This window comes from Homalodisca vitripennis, chromosome 8 (assembly GCF_021130785.1).
Source record: "Homalodisca vitripennis isolate AUS2020 chromosome 8, UT_GWSS_2.1, whole genome shotgun sequence".
Lineage (NCBI taxonomy): Eukaryota > Metazoa > Arthropoda > Insecta > Hemiptera > Cicadellidae > Homalodisca > Homalodisca vitripennis.
The window spans coordinates 103923286-103943179 of NC_060214.1; the positions used below are offsets into that span (position 1 = coordinate 103923286).

General features: G+C 33.1%; 1 protein-coding gene across 2 annotated transcripts; it reads right to left on the minus strand.

The window, feature by feature from the left end:
* Positions 1-11322: 11322 nt before the first annotated feature.
* Positions 11323-19671, minus strand: LOC124367833 (glutathione S-transferase 1-like). 2 transcript variants are annotated; one of them, XM_046824976.1, is made up of 6 exons: positions 19541-19671; positions 15817-15963; positions 15492-15550; positions 14907-15045; positions 13515-13679; positions 11323-11667 (listed from the first exon to the last, which is right to left on the minus strand). In XM_046824976.1, the coding sequence occupies exons 2-6, from the start codon at positions 15955-15957 to the stop codon at positions 11527-11529; spliced, it is 645 nt and encodes a 214-aa protein (XP_046680932.1). In that variant the 5' UTR covers positions 15958-15963; positions 19541-19671; the 3' UTR covers positions 11323-11526. The 2 variants fall into 2 exon arrangements, with proteins under 2 accessions (XP_046680932.1, XP_046680933.1); XM_046824977.1 differs by having other exon boundaries at positions 15817-15977; positions 19541-19627.
* Between the last annotated feature and the right edge of the window lie 223 nt (positions 19672-19894).

Here is a 19894-nt window from a genome sequence, read left to right on the forward strand (position 1 = left end):
ACTTTAATTTGTATAACAAATATTTCCTGCTGTATAAGGCGGCTTTCTTAAGAGAAGCAGTGCACTTATTTAACTTAAAAAAAATAAAAAAAAGAGAATTACTAGTAACGGAATCACTGAGATATATAACTTATCAAAAGATATCACAGTATGTCCTATGCGTGAAAAACGGACAAGCTTCCGGCTTGAAATGATTTTGTTAAGGACCCTAATAAGAAAATAAACAAACCTACCAGAAAATTAGGGTCTAAACTTGTTTCACCTAGGGACTCTAATCATTTCCACCTATAATGTTTGTTATCAATCCTGAACGCAATATTTATTAATTATTATATAATTAGTTATGATATAATTTATTAATAATCCTGAGAAAACTTCTAACCGTCTCGTTGAGTCTTATGGGGTTTAGATAGAGAGTTATAGGTCAGCCATACTTTGTGGGTATTTAAGAGATATAATTCGTGTTAAAAATCCCTCATAGGCTTTCAGAGAGGTAAATATAGACTGAACATACTTTGTGGGAATTTACAGGGAAATGCCTTATCGCGTCTTATTAGGATAGAAATGGCAACATCGCTTCAGCAGTCTTGCCATTTATACGACTCAGTGTTCCTGAAACGAACTGGAAGGAATATTCTGGTTATGCTTAAGAGCTTCTATGTGCTTCTAGAGTTGAGTTTACAAATGAACTCACTTAGGATCATAGATTTTTGTCGAATATCTTTGCTGATAACAACGCTTGGCTGCTTCGTTCCTACAGCAAGAAACCCGTGTTTTTTCCTGTAGAGGTTTATTAAAGATCAATTTATTTTATCACTAAGCCACTAACTTACAGAACCGATCTATAGAGTCAACGCCTCCGCAAAAGCGATGCCGAATTTGCTGAAACGGGTGTCAAGAATTTGATTTCCGCTGGGATATTTGTCACACCACCAATTGCAGTCACACAGAACCAAAGATGGTGTTAAATTAGAAGTTTGGTTTTACAGAACGAATCTGTATAGATCGTCTTATGTATTTTGAGCATTTTTGAGTTTTCAAGCAGTAAAGTCCTTTTTATTAAACATGTAATTTTTTGATTGAATCAGTATCTATGATGGTTTTTCACAGATTATAGAAAAAGGCTATGCCACATTAACTCGAAAGGAGTGTAGTGAAGTAATAATATAGGATTGAAGGCCTGGATGCATCCTATGCTGTGAAAGTGGGATCAATACATTTGATACTCAGTCTGCAGTCTGGTTACAACCGGTTTAGAACCGCCAATCAGATACTTCAGTCTGGTTTGTTGGCTTTTTTGTTCAAAGAAGTGTAAGCAAATTAGCTTGGCTTCAGTTTTTTACTCATATTTATATCTCAAACTCTTAATTGCCATTTTGTGGGAAAAACACAACTTGGAGTGTACAATAACAAAAAAAAAAAAAACGAGATCTATCATTTATATTTTAGAGTGAAGAAATGCAAGTAATGTTTAAATTTAATTAGAATACTTTAAAAAATAAGCAACACTATGCACACAGCTATACCTATAGTATATAATAAAATAATAATACTTACTGTGCCACAATTCGAACCCGGGTCACTCGCTTGCCGGGCGAGAATACTGAACATTACACCAAAAAGCTCTTATTACAGTATTTGTCTATATATTATTTCGTATTTGGCACTAATCTGTGATACAATGGAAAACTAGTATGTGATCGGAAACCAAAAACCTTTCAACCGACAATATTTATTTATTATATTTTTGTATGTGGCTAATGCCTTATTTGATTCCAATAATGGTTGATAAACAAACAGTATTTGCTTCTCCGAGATTGCTCAGTTTGCGCAGCAGATCTTTCTAAATTTTATTTGTTTTCCTGGAAAAAAAAAACATTAATGTAATGGAATTATCATGAAGACAAACCTCCGTGGAGTACTTACGAACCAGCTCTACTAATTACCATCTTGATTGTAGCAACTATTAACATTGCAAACCTCATTTACTAGTGGTGAAAAAATGGGATGTGCCAAACTTAAAAAATATAATAACAACGTATTCAAATAATTAATTTTGTAAGTTGGTTCAGAAGAAATTGGTGGGTTTTCTAGTTCAACGTTTTAACATTAAAAAATAGGCTATGCACTTTATAAAACAATCAAAAGCGTTTGGATGCGTAATAATTTAAAATGGGACATCTATCGGGCTCTGATAAATTACAAAGTTGTTAATGAGGTTTAACATTGATATTATGGGGAAAACTCAAGGTCGTTACATTATAGCTGACTTTTAAATACAAAATCACTCATTATTAACTGTTACTTAAAAAAATACAAATTAATTTAGAGGATAATTAATTTATTTAAAACTCACTCTGTCTTATCTTGATACTCAAACTACGAACATAGTTATAATTTTATGATTATAGATTGGCAGGCTGTTATGATTATATACGAAGAAATATCGACCGTGAATGATATATAACAACTATTAATGGAATGATTAAATTGTTTAAATAATTCAAATTAACTATAGAAATTAATTTTCTTAAATTAAAACCCTAAACTCGATTAAATAAACATTGGAAGTTAAAATTCACAAACCGCTTCTCCGATTTCCCAGCCCAACCAACCCTCTATTACGTCACTTTGTTTAATGACACATATAAGCAGATAAAGTTGACTGCAGTTTCAATTACTACTGCAAGGTAAGAGGACACCCAGACCATATGTCACTTAACAGGCGTCGCTCGTGTTTCATGTAAAAATTTCAAGTGTGTAGCTCGTTCGGTAGTCTAAATGTTTACCATTCTATTACAAACACTCCACATCATCCAATAGTTCGTCCCGGAAATTTTGACACCTACGCTGACGCCGTAGCAGGAACCTTCACTGAAAGGGAAAATGAAAATGGACGCTCTCCTAACCAAAAAAACTTAATTGTCGACACTTGTTTAAAAAAAGGTTAGGAGAAACTTTGGATCCAGTTAAAAATTTATAAAAATACCCAACTCAAAATTTGCCAAAATTTCAAAAGTTTTCTAATTCAAAACAAACTGAAAAGTTTATATTGGTACATCAAAACGCCCAATGTGCAACCAATAAAATAGATGAGCTAATGCTCATGTGTGACGAACTCAAACCTGATGTATTTGTTGTCTCGGAACACGGTTTCAGAACTGAAAAAATAAATTTTTTCAAAATTCAAAATTATGAATTGGCATCAAATTTTTATCGAACGCACTTTAAAGGGGGCGGTGTGGCAATTTTCGTGAAAGCACCATTGAAGTTTGGTGCCAGATCTAAACTTTGAGGCCAGTGGTGTTAAGATCATATCTAACACTCTTGGAAAAATATCAATCGCAGGGTTGTATAGATCACCCAATGGATGTGCCGAATCTTTTTTTACAAACCTAAAAAATCTTATAAATTGTCTTTTCTTAAACTCATCGAAATTTACTATAATTGGCGATCTAAATATCAACGTTTTGGATCCCACCAACCCCCTGACCCAGCGGCTGCGGGATGTTTTAAGCTCATTTAATCTAAATTGGTCCGTGAACTCCCCAACACGAGTGACTGCTATGACGAGTACTGCCATCGACAACGTCATTACAAACATTCCTAACGTCACGGTCTCTGTTTTGAATACGGCTGTCTCCGATCACTTCGCGCAGGAGGTTGTGATACATGGATGTAAAAAAGAAACTCAAAACTCATCTTTTAAAATTAAAAGAGTTTTCAATTTCCAAAACATTTCCAATTTGAACAATTTATTAAAAAACGAAACCTGGAGCTTTTTGAACAGCTTTGAGAATGTCAATGACATGTATCAAGCTTTCAATGACCGTTTCATTTATTATTTAGACGTTTCGTGTCCTTTAAAAAAAACCAAAAACAATTTCAAACCCAAAAATAATTCCTGGTTAACTAAAGGGATTCTCATATCCAGAGATAAACTCAAACTTTTTCACTCAATATTTGTCCAAACACAAAACGAAAATTTCTAAAAATTTTGCAGATCATATCGAAGGGTCTATAGAAAAGTCATTCAAGCTGCTAAAGCTCATGACGTCAATAGAGCCCTGAGAAATTGTGAAAACTTTTCTAAAACTGCATGGAAACTAATCAATGAATCGGCACAAAAATCAAACTTGGACCGAAACCTTGAGTCTATATCAATCAAAATTAATGAACGCGTAATTGATGATCAGTTGCAGGTTGCCAACGAGTTTTATAATTATTTTTCTTCTGTGGCCTCAACTGATTCGTCAATTTCAGAACCTCGATATCATGAAATTGGTGTTAGGGAACCGGTTGCATCCATGGCTCTGGCCCCTGTGTGTGTGGAGGAGTTAGCTCGTGTCGTACAGGGGTTAAATTCAAAGAAATCGTGTGACGCTAACGGGATGTCAGTTTGGTTACTCAAACGTTGCTTTAAAGGTACTCAAAAGGTTTTCTGTGAAAGACTTGAAAGCTTTCTAGAAAGAAATGAAATTCTAAATCCTGAACAATTTGGCTTCAGGAAAAAAAGATCAACAATTGACGCTGTAAACAGTCTTTTGAACAATGTTGTTGATGGCTTGGAAAGGCGAGAACAAGTGCTCAGCATATTTCTTGACCTATCCAAAGCATTTGACTGTGTGCATCATGAAACACTGTTGCACCAGTTACAAAAATGTGGCATTCGGGGTCTGCCAAACGCGTGGCTTGCTTCTTATCTTAATAATCGAGATCAATGCGTGCAGATTTCGAATGTCATCTCTAGTAAAATTAAAATAGCCCACGGTGTCCCTCAGGGTTCTATTCTTGGGCTTATTCTTTTTTTGGTTTACGTCTGTAGACTTAACTCAGTGATCCAGCATGGTGATCTGATTCAGTATGCCGACGACACGACTCTTTGCTTCACAGGAAAAACTACACAAGATTTGGAAATCACATCATTTGTGGAACTGACTTCAAGCATTCAGTATTTTACTGACAGGAATTTGAAAACGAACCAATCAAAATCAAATGTCATCAATTTCTGCCTAAGACCAAGGGAATTTGCAAGGCAACCTGCTGTATTTGTGGACGATGTCCTTTTAGAGGAAACTGGATCCACGAAATTCCTGGGGATGTACATTGATCAAGGTCTGACCTGGGACGACCACGTTAACAATATATGTGCTAGAATTACTTCTGGCATATTTGCCTTGCGAAGCCTAGCTAAATACTGTTCCTCTGAAGTCTTAATGACGGCATATTTCGGTCTCATATATCCGCACTTTGCGTATGGCTTGAGACTGTGGGGGGGCTGTGCCAAACACAAGATGGAACGCGTTTTCAGGCTTCAAAAAAAGGCAATTAGAATTATTGCAAAGTTGAACTACAGAGAGTCGTATAGGGACTCTTTTAGGGAACTAGGTTTGCTGACATTGCCCTGTCTCTACATGTTTCATGTGATCCTGTACTTTCAACCGAAGTGCACTTTAGTCCGGGGCAGGGACTTTCATCAGTATGAAACTAGAGCCAGGGACAACTTTAGAGTCCATAGTCATAGACTGGCGGTATCTCAGCATTTACCGCATCAGGTTGGCGTCGGCTTAATCAACAAGCTCCCTGAAAGTGTCAAAAATGCAACTAATCAAATCCAATTCAAAACTCGTCTCAAATGCCTGTTGGTGTCAAAAGCATTTTATTCGCTAGAGGAGTTTATGATGAGTCGCTGGGATATCTAAAAATATCTTAAATTACCAAAATTTAAAATCTGGATCCAAAGATAGTGTGAATTAGTGTGAATGAGTGAAATGTAAGTCTGACTGTGTGTGAGTGTGTAGAGTATTTGCTGTTTGAATATATGACGACTGCTATACAATGTTATATATTGTCTAAAAGCAATAAAGAAATGATTTGATTTGATTTGACAAACTGGTCACGTATTAAAACGTCGTATTTCTGTAATTAGTTCGTTTACACATTTAATTATTCTGCAATTTTCTTGTTGCCAAACTTACAAGCCAACGCTCACCCTTGTTAAGTTTGCCATTAGGTGGTGAGATGACCAGTAGAAGGGTGCTGTCTTCTTTAGGATGTCATACTCCGTAGAGGGGTTTGATGGAAGTATTAGGCGTAGACGTACAGTAGTTGGTTGCACACTACCGATATACTGAAATGTGATCTAAGGCTAGGTAGTCATGTCTTATGGTGGTTCTGAACACCGCAAAGCTAATGGCTCTCTCTGGGGACTGGTTTTTTTCTGCTGGTTAGGTTCAGTATTTTCCATTCTGTTTAGCGGATACGACTGATCAACAATCAGATGGCGGTGTGGATTGCACATTTAGTCGAAGTGTATGATTGTGGACACGTTGGCTCTTGAAGAGTTGTAGTATTCTTCGTGATCCCACCTACCCTTTCGACTCCAACGTGATTCGGAATCCACTGCAGGACGATGTACCATCCGACCTTTGCAGTGTCGACATCGTCATGCGGCAGAGTATGGCTCTAGTTTAGTCTGTTTTTTTGTTGTTTGAGAATAGGGCTAGTATTGCTGTCTGGCAATCCATTAGGAAGACTAAATTCTTAGTTAGGAGTAATCAATTGTTGTAACAATTTGGCTGCTTTCTTATACTGCCGTAATCTCTTCGTCATAAGTTGTCAGGAGTTAACAAGAAGACCGATATAAAAATGTTCGCTAAAGCTCAAACTAAGTCCCATTTAGTGATGTGCATTATCATCATTACGGAATTCGAGGTTTCTTATATAGCAATATAAAATTTATAATCCACAGATCAGTTTGCTCTCGATATATCCTGTGGGGAGACAGAAATGAAACCTCTCGATTGGCTTAGCCAATGATCCACAAATAATTTCACATTTTGTCAACGAATTAGTGAATCAATGAATGTAAAAAAGACTGAAATATTTTATTTATTAATAACAGACGTAAGAATTTGTTAAAAACTATTTTTCTTTTCGAATGCCTGGTTATTACAACTATAAGAAAAATAATTTAAAACATAACAAATATATAGTCGTCTAATTGTTAATTATTTGTATGTATTACATGAGCAAGTGGACAGTATGGTTATTTATAAATGTTTTCTAAAGAACGTTTATCAATTAGTTCTTTAGTTTAGAAATACTTTCGAACAGAGACGGACACACCAAGTTATAAATAAGTTGTATGCTAGGCTTAGTAGCTTTGCTGACCTTTCCGGAAAAGCTATAAGGATGAATAGTTTAACAATAATAAATGATTCACTTAGTGACTCATAGCTTAACTGCCAGTTGTCACGTAAATCCAAATGGCCCGTAGAATATCTACAAGCAAATTCTCTTTGTGAAGTTTGCTTGCTTGCATGCCTCTGTTTTACAATATAAATTTAATTTGACTTAATACGTGTTATGTTTTATTATACTTACTTATAAGTAAAAACAATGCATAAAAACTGTATAGAGTCAACGTAGTCTTATACCCAGCAGGGATCACTTCTGGCTGGTTTATACCTTCCAGTTGAACCCACCACTGGGCTCAGCAAAAACCGATGTGTCACTTCAATCTGGGCAACCTTATGGATGTCTAGGAGCGGCACATCACTAACCGCATATGTCGAGATTCTAGGGTTCATTGGCAATTCGATAGGTCTAGTCTACTGTGGGAGATGACTGTTGGAGTTGGTGGGGTTTGTTCCCTAACCTCAGAGGTTCTTGCTAACCTCACCAAGAGGATGCCACTCCCTGCCTATTTTGGCTGGAGAGGCTGGTTCAGAGCTGGCCTCCCCTTCTTCCAGGGGGACATGACTGAGATGTAGTGCCCTAATTCTTCCTCATGGATCTCGATAGGAGGCGGCCACTACTCCCAAACCTTACCCATCCTGAATATCCTGTCACTCCGGAAGCAGCGCAAAGGTTCTTACAGGACTAAGTGCAATTTATAAGCTTCTTGTCCTAAGAGAACAAAAAAAACCTAGTCTTATTGTTTAAATTATATTTCAATAAAATTAGTAAACTATACATAATTGTGTGTTTTTTAGTTAACTGATGAGAAAACCAACCGGAGATCATTGAATCCCGGAAAAAAGGTGTTAATTTTTTTTCAGAAAACCAAAATAACTTTCACCAAAGCTTTTTCTTTAGACGAAACGCTGAGAACCCTCTCATCACATTTAGCCCTAAACGGAACTTAGCGCATGCTTATGGATTGACAGGATTGTAGGGTAATCATTAAGTGGTTTCAATCATTAAGATTGATAATTCATTAAGAGGACCTGTCATCGCCTATCTCGCCAATGTTAAATTGTCAGTTTTTAGATAAACGTTTCTGAGAAACTAATGAATACAAAAAAAAAAAAAAAAAAAAAAAAAAACATTAAAAACCGGGGCTTCATTAAAATTAAACCGGGGCTGCTCTAGTGCTTGAAAAAGAAAGGTAACTTATATGAAAGGAGTTTGTATCAGTAATAGTTATTTATGTTTAATTTTATATACAACTTAAACAAGTATACAATCAAATATTTAATCTACAGAAACAACGTTTTATACTCACGTTGTCTAGCAACTGTTTAGTATTGTTATACATAATTGTATAAGTGACCCGTGAAAGCTTTGTGGAAAAAGTTTGAATAGGTTAGTAAATACTGGTACTTTGTAATAAAAAAAATATGGTTGATGGCGTGCGGCGGTTCTAAAAAAAAAAAAATAATTAATCAGTATCAATTGGTTATATCGATGGTTATGATTAAGTAATATCGTTTGCCAATTTCGATATAAAAACCGGGTCCGCATATCGCACCTTACCCCAGTTTGCACTTAATCTCTCACATACTTTTTACACCACTTTTGCCTTTCCTAAAACCACCTCTTTCTAACACATTCAACATCGTACACTCCATTGTTCAATGTGTCTAGCACAACAACATCGTCTATTAAAATTTGCGTCCATAGAAATATTTAAACAAACACCAATGTTTTAGAACAAAGTATTGTTTACTTGAGCAACTGGTTGTAGCATAATAAAACATATTGGTTGTCAATAACGAACTTATTTTTTTGTCCCATTTAAGCCTCAGCGTCAGCTATGTCGGCTTCGAAGTGCACTGGTTTTTTTTTTACACTATTATTACATTTTTGGACCTCCCCGGGATTTGAACCCGTGATCTCTCGGTTAGAGAGCCGAGACTATAACCATTAGTCTACGGAGGAGTACAACGAACTTATTTTGTTAGTGGAGTAAGAATTTGATATAGGCCTATTGTGCTGCGCACTACTATATAAAGTTGCCATGAACGGAAATATTCCACCTCGTGTATTCAAAGTTAATTAGGTTTTAATTAAGCAGAAAATTAATTTTTAACATGAATACGAGTTTTAAATATGTATTTGGTATCAATGCACTTAGAAATAATTAGAGAATAACAATAACCAATAAAAATATGAGAAATATTATTTACCATTTGCAGGTACCCTTTTAAGTACGTAATGTGTTGGCCTTGCTTTATCATCTAAGATCTCTTTCCCTTTCAATGTGCTAGGATTGTGTTACATGAGACTACGAAAACGGACCTAGTTTTATATGGGAATTATCAAACGATATTTAATTATTATACACATCGATATAATCAACCAATAGTAATTAATTTGAATAGTAACTAAATCATCTGTACCAACTGTATAGACATTTTCATATTCCAAACACAATTTGTTCTATAAGTAACTTCTTTTGAGTAAAAAGTGTAGTTAACTTTAAAAAATTAAACAAAATAACACTTACAGATGATTTACCAAGTATTTCTCGGTTTTAAGATGTTCGTTTTGCTGTTGCATTTTCTTTATTATTTAAATGATATTTTTCCTGTCACCCGCCTTACTTTTATCGTTTGACTAATGGTTATTGTTCCTTTATTATTTAAGCCGTTACGTAATTGTTTAAACTATATCTATTAATTTGGAACACGTGACTTTAATTTAATAATTTAGATACGTTGATATCGATTAATAGTTCTGTTATTCGATATGTAAAGTATCGATGATTATAATAACCGATATAAAAACCGGGTCCGCTTATTGTACTCTGCTCAATTGGGCTATTATTATTATTATTATTGTCTTTAAAACGGAATGGTAATGTCAAGACCCTTATATAACTTTAAACTTAAATCATAATTCCTATAGTGGAAATTTATTGGATTTGTTGATTTCGCATTATTTAATTAAGTGGTTAAAGACTCTAGTCCCTTAAAGGGTTAGCTAATTTGACTTTGCCCCGTACATTGAGTCAATTAAAACTTATAAAATTGTATTTATATTACACCAGTAAAGATGCATTTGTCTACTGCTACATTCATCTGATAAGCGTATCTAGTGGTCAATAAAACTTGATAAGTAGAACCGACATGGTAATAGAGAAAAGGAGATAACATTTGCTTAGTAGGCCAGGGTCAGACTTTGAACTTAGATCACGATAGATGAAATGTAATAAATAAATTTGCTTTAATTTATCCATCATGCCAAACCATTTTAATAAAAAAATAGTTCTATAATATAATTGTTTATCACAATTTAGAATAGAAACTAGTACCGTAGTAAGTATGATATGCTAACACCACAGTATGATTTATCTGAATTTTTAAAGAATCCGTTGCGTTAAGTAGACCTATATATATATATATATATATATATATAAGTTAATATGAAAAGAATATTTTGATTTCGGTATGCATTATGTTTTTAAATTAAATACAGTATATTACAAAATACCTCTCAGTCTGAGAAATTAAGGCGTTCCTCCTGATTTCGAGATATACTGAATCCAAATGATGACAATTTGAATGATATTTCTCTCATAAATTTAACTTTTTGTTTTTTTTATATTCGTACTTATTAAGTCGCAGCATTATATATAAATGTTTATTTCTCTATCCACTTTAGTTTTATAACTAACATTTACTTTTCTTTGAGAGTCCTTATTGTGAGTACATTTAGATTAGAGGAAGCAAGTGTGGAGAAATCCTTTGTCCTCCACACGTACCGTTAATAAGAAGTTGTAAACAAATCCCTTTAAGATGTGACGGTAATCTGCTCTTCTGACATGCCTTTTCACGCGTCTTTGTAATTTTGAATATTATAGGAACAATGATGACAGCACACATATTTGTCAGTCTGTGCTAAAAGTCTTATTGCTCGTTGATTGATTCAGCACTAATCTTCTGAACATAGCTGTAAAACAGTAAATCTTGTATTTTTACTTAAATTTCAGTTTAATTTAGTTTTAGAAGTAATTTTAAAGTTTAATAGTACAACTTATTTACAATGTGCTTTATTGTAAATATAGACTTAGGGAACAAACATAAGTAGCGCATGAAAGGAGACATAGTGCGTTTATTTTTTTTTTAATTACATATTTTTATAAAATTTACAGCTTTATAGTTTGAAGAACGGACATTATTGAAAATAAAAGGTTACTTCATTTTAACTAGAGCTCTTTTTATTCTTGGATTATTTAAAAACTCTTGGTAACAGAATGAGATGTCATCAAGTGGGCTTGACATCACATTTGGAGGATAATTAAGTTAGAACTTGCTTAATTGCGGTACAAAGTTGATTGGCGCCGTTTTTGTTGACCTTGTCAAAGTCTTTCATGGTTGACTTGCAGCGTTCTTGCCACTGCTTCGTCAACGGCAACCTGTTTCCTGCAGGACAGTAAACCTGAAACAGAGTAATACCTTCCAATAATCATACAAACTGTAAACGTTAGAAACCCCAGTACCCATGAATTTTAGATGAATATGATCAAAGGATAAGTATTTTCAGGAATTAACAGTACCCTTGTAACTAAGAACAATCGTCCTAGCAATTTCTTTTCTAAACGGAAAACAACAGAATATGACCAAGAAGTTTCTACAGACTTACATGGATTAGAAATTAAAATTTTTTTAGTACATTGTATAATCATTATTTTATACGAAATATCATATCTTCTCATATAGAAGCCACCCGTACAGGTAAATTGCCATTGAAGAGATCATGAGCTTCAGAGATGTTGAAATAGTGCAATGACTAATTAAATGAGTTTAAATTAGTAAAATAAATGTGTATCATAAATTAGTTGAGTATTTTCGGTTTAAATTAAACCTTTTCTCTCAAATCTGACCTATCAGTTATGTTCTCAGTTATATATTGTTCCATTTGAGATTTTCGTATTCATATACTGTGTTCTTATGAACTATTCTGTAAATAAGAGCTATCAAACATTATTCTGGATTATCCAAGTTTAACAGTGCACATTTGAGGGTCAGATCGAAACAATAATTCTAAAATTTAAGTCATTTTGAGTTTGAATTGAATAGCAGCTACCGTTACTGAGCTAAGTATTAATGTTCATATTAATTCGTTAATATTAATTAGCATTAATAGTTCATATTAATGTCCATATACTCGCTATAGATTTCTTTATTTAGAAATTTGTCATCAAGAACGAATGGATATGATACTACCCTATATGTAGAATCTATATTGTATAGTGTCTAAGTGTCCTCTCTCATTTGGTTCCTAATAATTATTTTATAAACTTTAATTGTTGTACTTTTCATTATCTGTGTTATCATTTGTTAATTGTTAGTTTTAATTTTCTGTAAAGAATGGATTTTATTACTTGAACTCTATTTTAAATTTAAGTTAAGATATACCAGTAAAGACTTAACTAGTATTTACTATTATTTGTTTTGTAATGCCTTGTGGTAATTGGACTTGAACTGTATAAGTTAACAGCTCGTTTTTGTTGCAATAAAGATTTTTCCTTTGGTAGAATTAAAAAAGCAGATACACTGGCCTTTTTTGGCATACACGACATGCGGAACATTTGTTCCAAAAAATCTTGTTTTATTTATTATGCATTTCGGTTTATCTATACGATCACATTTGATAACTATACAATACATTTGTTAGTGATAAACAAACATTTTTGCACTGTAAAATTACTTATCTTCTCGGTTGTTCGCGAAATATCTCTATTAAATGAATTGCCAAATTATATATCAAGTACTGCTCCTGATTGTTATTACTCATTATATTTATCCAAACATGTCCTTTTTTCTCACGTGGCTTTGAATATGGCTAAATTTCGTGAATTTTACCTGTATTAAAAAGTCATAACCTCAAAAGTTTTTAAATGTTTAGGCAAGAGTAATTGATCTATTTGTCCCCAAGACAACCTTACGATGATTGTAAACTGTACATTTTCTAAATCCTCCAAAAATATGTATATTTGATCTTTCCACAAGATTACGAACATGAAACTATGAATAGAACGAATATAATTTATACTGTTGACAAGAAATCAGGTTTATGTTTAAGGGAGAAAAGATAGAATAGCAAAATTAAAATATAGTTAAAAAAAACAAAATAGACAGGTTACGACAGCATAGTATTGATAACCTAATTTTGATAACCTAGAAATTAATTAAAAAAAACAGGCACATACAAGTGATAACAATAATACATAAGAACAAAAGAAATTAAGAGAAAGAAAGACAGATAAGACATTAAGAGATTACCTCTAAGATGTCCATGTAAGTAATGTAGCTGTAATCGGCCAGAGTGAGAGAATCGCCAGCCATGAATTTTTGCCCAGTCAGAAGCTTCTCCACGTTCTCTTGGGTCTCTCGAATCTTGCTCAGTAATTCTGAAGAGGGTTGTTGCTGAAAAAAGAGTAAGGCTACCTGCAAAAATAAGTAATACGATAATCTTAGTTCAGCTAAAAGCAGTTGGTTTCGAGACATATTCAATCAATTAATCAATCAATCTTTATTGCAAAGACATAATTTACACGTATAGCAAACGTCAGTATTAAAAGTTCAGAGCTAACATCTTGCGCATTCTCCCCATATCAGGATCACATTCAAACATACTATTCAACAATATTCATGTATCTAACATCCCTTGCCAATTGTCCACCTACAGCGCCGGCGTAAATCGTCCGATTGGGCGATCTCCCAGTCAAATGTCAAGAACTCGGTAACATCATATATATAAAATACTTGTGACGCTAAAATACGTTTCAAACGAGTTTTTTTAAACATTGGGTGTTACGGCATTATTTATCCAATTGGGCAGCTTGTTGGTGAAGTGAACAGCTGCCTGTGAGGGCATATTAATTAAGTACTCTAGCCAAATCTCACAGGGGTATTAAGAAGCCACAGAAGAAAACGTTTATGTTTTTAAAATGTATTACAGACATTTAAGTTTTAAGAAATGTTAAGAACATTTGAAACTCTTGTAATGTGCATATTTTGCTAGTTTCATTGCAAATCTTTGAAGCAATCACCAAAATATTAATAGCAGAAGACTCAAAATTGGAATAGAAAACAATAATCTCGTATACTACTAAAATATTACAAAACACAATAAAAGGTTTTCTTGATCATAAATTTGGTTTCTTGGTTTACATCTCGTGTAGAACTTGTTAACACAATTTCTTTTAAGTATTTCAGCATCGCTATGGGCGTCCATCTTCTGCCAAAAAAAGTTAAACCTGAACTAAAATGATGAGTTTTCATCTTCACAGGTAAGGGAAAAAGACAGAGCCGTATCATGGTCATCTTATCAAAAGCCTTAACCTATTCAACCATCAATCAAAATGGCTTCCTCATTTCATGCTGCCAGGTTTTCGATGATTTGTAAGCCAGTCTATCAATATACAGCTCCCACCATTTTCACTCACCTGTGGATGTATATAATTAAAATTTAGTAAAAAATGGTATGTGGAGGTAGCCTGAAAAGAAACAAAGACGCTGAAATATTCAAGAGTTAAATTGTGTTTGAAATTTTGCGATGTGGTGTGGATTTGAAATCCTTGGTTCTCCAATTAAATAAGAGTTGTAAGTATATGTTTTTAAGGCTACAATGCCTCAACGTTTGATGTACTTAATTAATCAGTATTTACTTACAGTTGATTGCTTCAAGACGTAAAAGACATCGTTGCTGTAGTGGAGCCTTTGATCCACGATGGCTCTCTTCTGGAGGTCCTTCGGGTAGAGAGAGTCGTCCTTGCCGTACTTGGACACCAGGTAGGTGTTGATTGCTTGGCTGTAAGACCAGCGTATTTAGACAAACTGGGTTTCATATTATTTACACTAAAATGATGGGTTGTAGTATAATAAACGTCCAACATTCGAGTGATCGATAATATCGAATCATAAATTAGAACCATTTAAATGCTGTCACACATAATTGTTTGCCCTGTTAACTAATTTTCACTGGCCAAACTTAGTAAAAAGAAAGTTTTATTGCTTTCTATAATCTAAAATTGATATATTTCTTTGACATATAAAATTTAGCTTTACTATAATACAATCTTGTGGTATACGAAGAGTTACGGGACACCCTGTCTATAATAGACTACACATGTAATGGTACATATATATATATATATATTTATATATATATACCATATATATATATATATATACCATATATATATATATATTATATATATATATATATATATATATACATATAATATTCCTACTCACCTTCCCCAGAGGATAAATCCATTATCATCAATGGCTGGAATCGTATGTAGAGGGTTCACCTGAAAAGTTCGTTTTTTGTATTAAATAGATGTATATTGAGAATAAATCCGAGTTTACTATTCTGCAGACTAATAACAAAAGCGATAAGCACGTATTTTATATGGGATATATTGTTTGCTACGATTAATATTCCGAATTATTCTGAAGCATTGTTTCCAGAGATTGCCATTCTGCAGCATATACCCTACAAGCTCAACTTGTTAGAACAGCTTATAACATTTATCTGGTAAGTCTAATTGTTAATCTAATATATTTTTTAATTTACCTTCAGATATTCTGGAGTCCTGGTTTCTTTTTCGAACAAGTTGATATCCTTGTGTTCAGCAGACAATCCTAGAGCGTGGATGACCAGGTCCACAGATCGTACTGGGGGGCTGACTTCTGCATAGTACAGGGTAAGAGGCATGGTGTCCTTCAAACACACAACTTTAACGTTTTAAAATTTACTACTAAACTGCACAATTAGATGTTGCAGGTTGAGTGCATTAATAACTATTCAAAAATTATTTATTTATTTTCCTTGTTCAACCAAGGAATGTAACTTTAATACAGGAATATATTTTAATGTTTTATTAGTCTAAAAAAGAAATTAGAAAAATCACAAAAGCCTCTAGTACTCAACGTAATTGAAGACTAGAGATTAATAATTCTAGCATATCATCAGTTTTTATGAATCCTACATCCGTAGTCTTATTAGTTTTATGAAACTAATTAAGACTTTAATCCAATATGCCATTGACTTCTTTTCATAGGCTTTGTAATAGTACTACGGACATAGCAAAAGGTGGATTTGGTTTCTCAAAAAGTAACAATGAAAGACAAGTTCAATCAAATACAAAGAGTTCCCTACCTAACACCAAACTGTCTTGATTATATATCCCATCTTATTCAAACTTTTGACATCACATAAAAAATTACTATTAGTTACACCTAAAAAATTTTATTTTCGTTTCTATTTACGTTTTACCACAAATTTTAAAGCCGGCTCAAAGTTACAATGTATAAATAACGAAATGAAACATAGTTTATGAGATCTGTACAATTTATGTAATTGATAGATTTATAGTAGAACACTAATAGAGTACAGATTAATTTGAAGTTGGTTCCCCATATGATAGATTACGGAAGCTACAGCTGCACGTTCCCTGTGAGGCAGAGATGGGCTAAATCAGTGCGAACGTGTAACCGTTACTTCTGATCTCATTAGTCGACGATACTGAGTGCAAACATTGGATAATTGAAATCAGTATTTCCGTACTGGTAAAGATTTAAATACCGGATAGTCGAAATCAGTACTCCCGTACTTATAACGCTTTAAATACTGGATACTTGAAATCTGTATTTCCGCACTGGTAACGTTTTTAAATACTGGATACTCGAATTCTGTATTTCCGCACTGGTAAAGTTTTAAATAATAGATACTCTAAATCTGTATTTCCGTACTTTTAACGCTTAGTATTCAAAAGTACAACGAAATCATGTAAAATAATGTATAACCATAATTTATTATTATTAAAAACTGTATACTTTTTGAGATGTAATTAATGAATTGTACGATCAATTTTACTTCTGCTTCTTTGAATAGAATTAAATGGACTGTTACACTGGGTATTTTGGTTATGAACATAAAATTATATATTATAAGTAATTTAAATTTCTTTGGTGAATTGTTGGTACATTAAAACAGTTTTGTATTACTAAAAAATTAAATAAACTCTCATTTGAATTAAAATAATTAAAAATCTAATCATAGTTTACATAATTAAACACTTTTAACTCATTGTATCATATAAAATGTTTAATTTTCTTTGAATATATATATATATATATATATATATATATATATATATATATATATATATATATTACTCAATAACTAATTCAAGAATATCACACTTACAACGGGATAGATAAGTGATTTAAATTGTGAAGTAGTAATATTTTGCAGTTGGAGTGTTATAATTGCGGTATTTATTTTTTTGTATTTGGCAGCCTCAAATCAGTATTTCAGTATTCGGTATCAGTGAGGATAAGAGTACTTCAGGGTTAGAAATATCATAATAGTCATCGTATATAATCAGTACGATAAAATATCTGTATCTTGTTACCATATGGAGTACTAGATACCAAGTATCTGTCATCAGTATTTTTGGATCTCAGTAACCGTTACATATAATGGAAAAAAGTAACCATTACAAAGTACTGATTACTGAAATACCATCTCACTTCTATTTTGAGCCAGAGACAAGAGAACGTGTATATTTTTAAACCCAATTGTAATAGAGTCTTTCCAACGTTTATTTTGAATTTTTTAGTTAATTGCAATAGCATAATTTAATTTTAGTAATGATTGATTCACGAAAAGTACTTGCAGAGCAGGTACTAATATTGGTTGTTATGTTTCTGTACTATTATTTTAAAATCTAATGTTATCTCTCTTTGGGTTAGTGTTTGTTTTTTCGCATTCAAATTGTGCTCATTAAGCCTCATTATCCAGTAGGATATATATCTATACTAGTATATAAGAAACTAATGGTGTCTGTCTGTGTGTTTTTATTAACGTGAAATTTACTGCATTGACTGAACTGAAATTTTATATGGACGTTCTTCGGGACAATAGTTAATATATAGGCCTATTCCAATTTTGAAAATCCCTCCAGGATACGCCCCACTGTTGTCTAAAGTGGCAAAAAATTCCATCATGGTCTTTAAAGTTGCATTACAGCAAAAAGTATCATAAATTAAAATAGTATGTGAAATATAATAATCTGTTCAGAGTAAGCATTGTTTTCTGATAGCACAACCACATATTCAATTAATTTATGATAATTCATGGTTTTTGATCGAAAGAAACATCAAGGCAATTGTCTCATTGAAATAATAAACAGAATAAATTACTATGATCATAAATATACACTTGAAACATTTTCAAAAGTGTAAAATTATTTCAAAATAATTTGCAAACAGGCAAACTCAACATTTGTGTCAGAAATTAATCCTATAAATTAAGCTGCTGGTAACTGCTAGCAGTTAAATAGTATGTTACATGTTCCACCATTCCCCTTTTTGAAGATTTAACATGCATTTAATGTACGGCGAGACTTTAATCTGTACCCATACAGAGTACAAAACTGTATTTCTGCCGGAAGTACGAGTACTACTCGTTTATACTTTAACCTACTACACAGTCTACATGTGTATCAAGCCAGGTCACAGGTGATAAGAAAGCCTGTGATAAAAACTGCATAGTTTTACCTTGACAGAGGTTATTGACCTAACCTTATAATTATCAGTTCTTTGCCGCCATGGTGGAGTCAGAGTTATCAGAAACTCTTTTAAAACTGCGAAAAGAAACCGGTTAATTATGTTTTAGACTGATTATAATATAAAATAACCAAACTGTATAAATAAAAATATACCAAAATGGTTATGTTGTGTGAAGAACAAATCTTATTTGCACAGCGTTTTGTGATGACTATGTACAATTCATAATTAAATTTTGTTCATAAATGAAATCATATAACCTCCAATCCCAGTTTCCCCAAATAGCACAGAACTGTACCTTTTAGTAAAATATTTTAACCTCGATTTACTACAAATTTTAAGATTGAAACAAATTACGTGGCAAATGTAATTCATTTTTGTGAAATCAATATATTTGTTATTACAAAATGAGAACCAATCCATGTTGTGTAAAAGCAGAAATAAATTCTCTGGAGATTTTGTCCACGTTTTCATACATCTCTAAGTATTTACACATTGTTTTCAATATTATAAGATCGTAGTTTCTTCAGATTGAGTGCCGTACATGTACCGTAGATTTGTGTAGACAATGAATAAAAACTGAGAATAGTGTTGTAGATAATAAACATGGAAATGAGTTTTCGAGGAATGTTATGGAATTCAGCTATGAAATTAAATATTGGCTGTAAGATGATAATATTTGGATGACCTTTTAAGTTTTAGTTATAGAGAGAAAATAAAAATACCTTTATGGAAGAGAGGTTGCTGCTGTAGGTGTGTTGTGAGCTGAAGAGATGGGCGCCAACTGGGACTGATAGGATGATTATCCAGTCGTGGCTGGTATGTCTGATAGCCGACCTTGACCGAGAGATAAAGAGAGAGAGCGAGAGAGAGATAGAGAGTATATAAACGAGTGAGAGAGAAGATACTAGTGCACTTCCTCCTCTTTCAAACTGGTTTTAAGGTGGTCTTTTTTCAGTTTGGATCATTTTTTATGTTGCTGTATCCCTTAAAATAACTTTCCTGAATGGAGAAAAATATTAAGATATTTACACTTTTAATACTCTGCCTTAAATTATAGGAATTTAAAGTAGGAAATT

Excerpts from the sequence above, each read along its gene's own strand:
- LOC124367833 (XM_046824976.1), bottom strand. The coding sequence starts at position 15,957 with ATGCCTCTTACCCTGTACTATGCAGAAGTCAGCCCCCCAGTACGATCT. Across the intron at positions 15,046-15,491 it reads GGATTTATCCTCTGGGGAAG|CCAAGCAATCAACACCTACC; the intron begins GTGAGTAGGAAT and ends CTGGTCTTACAG. Across the intron at positions 13,680-14,906 it reads ACGTCTTGAAGCAATCAACT|GTAGCCTTACTCTTTTTTCA; the intron begins GTAAGTAAATAC and ends TTATTTTTGCAG.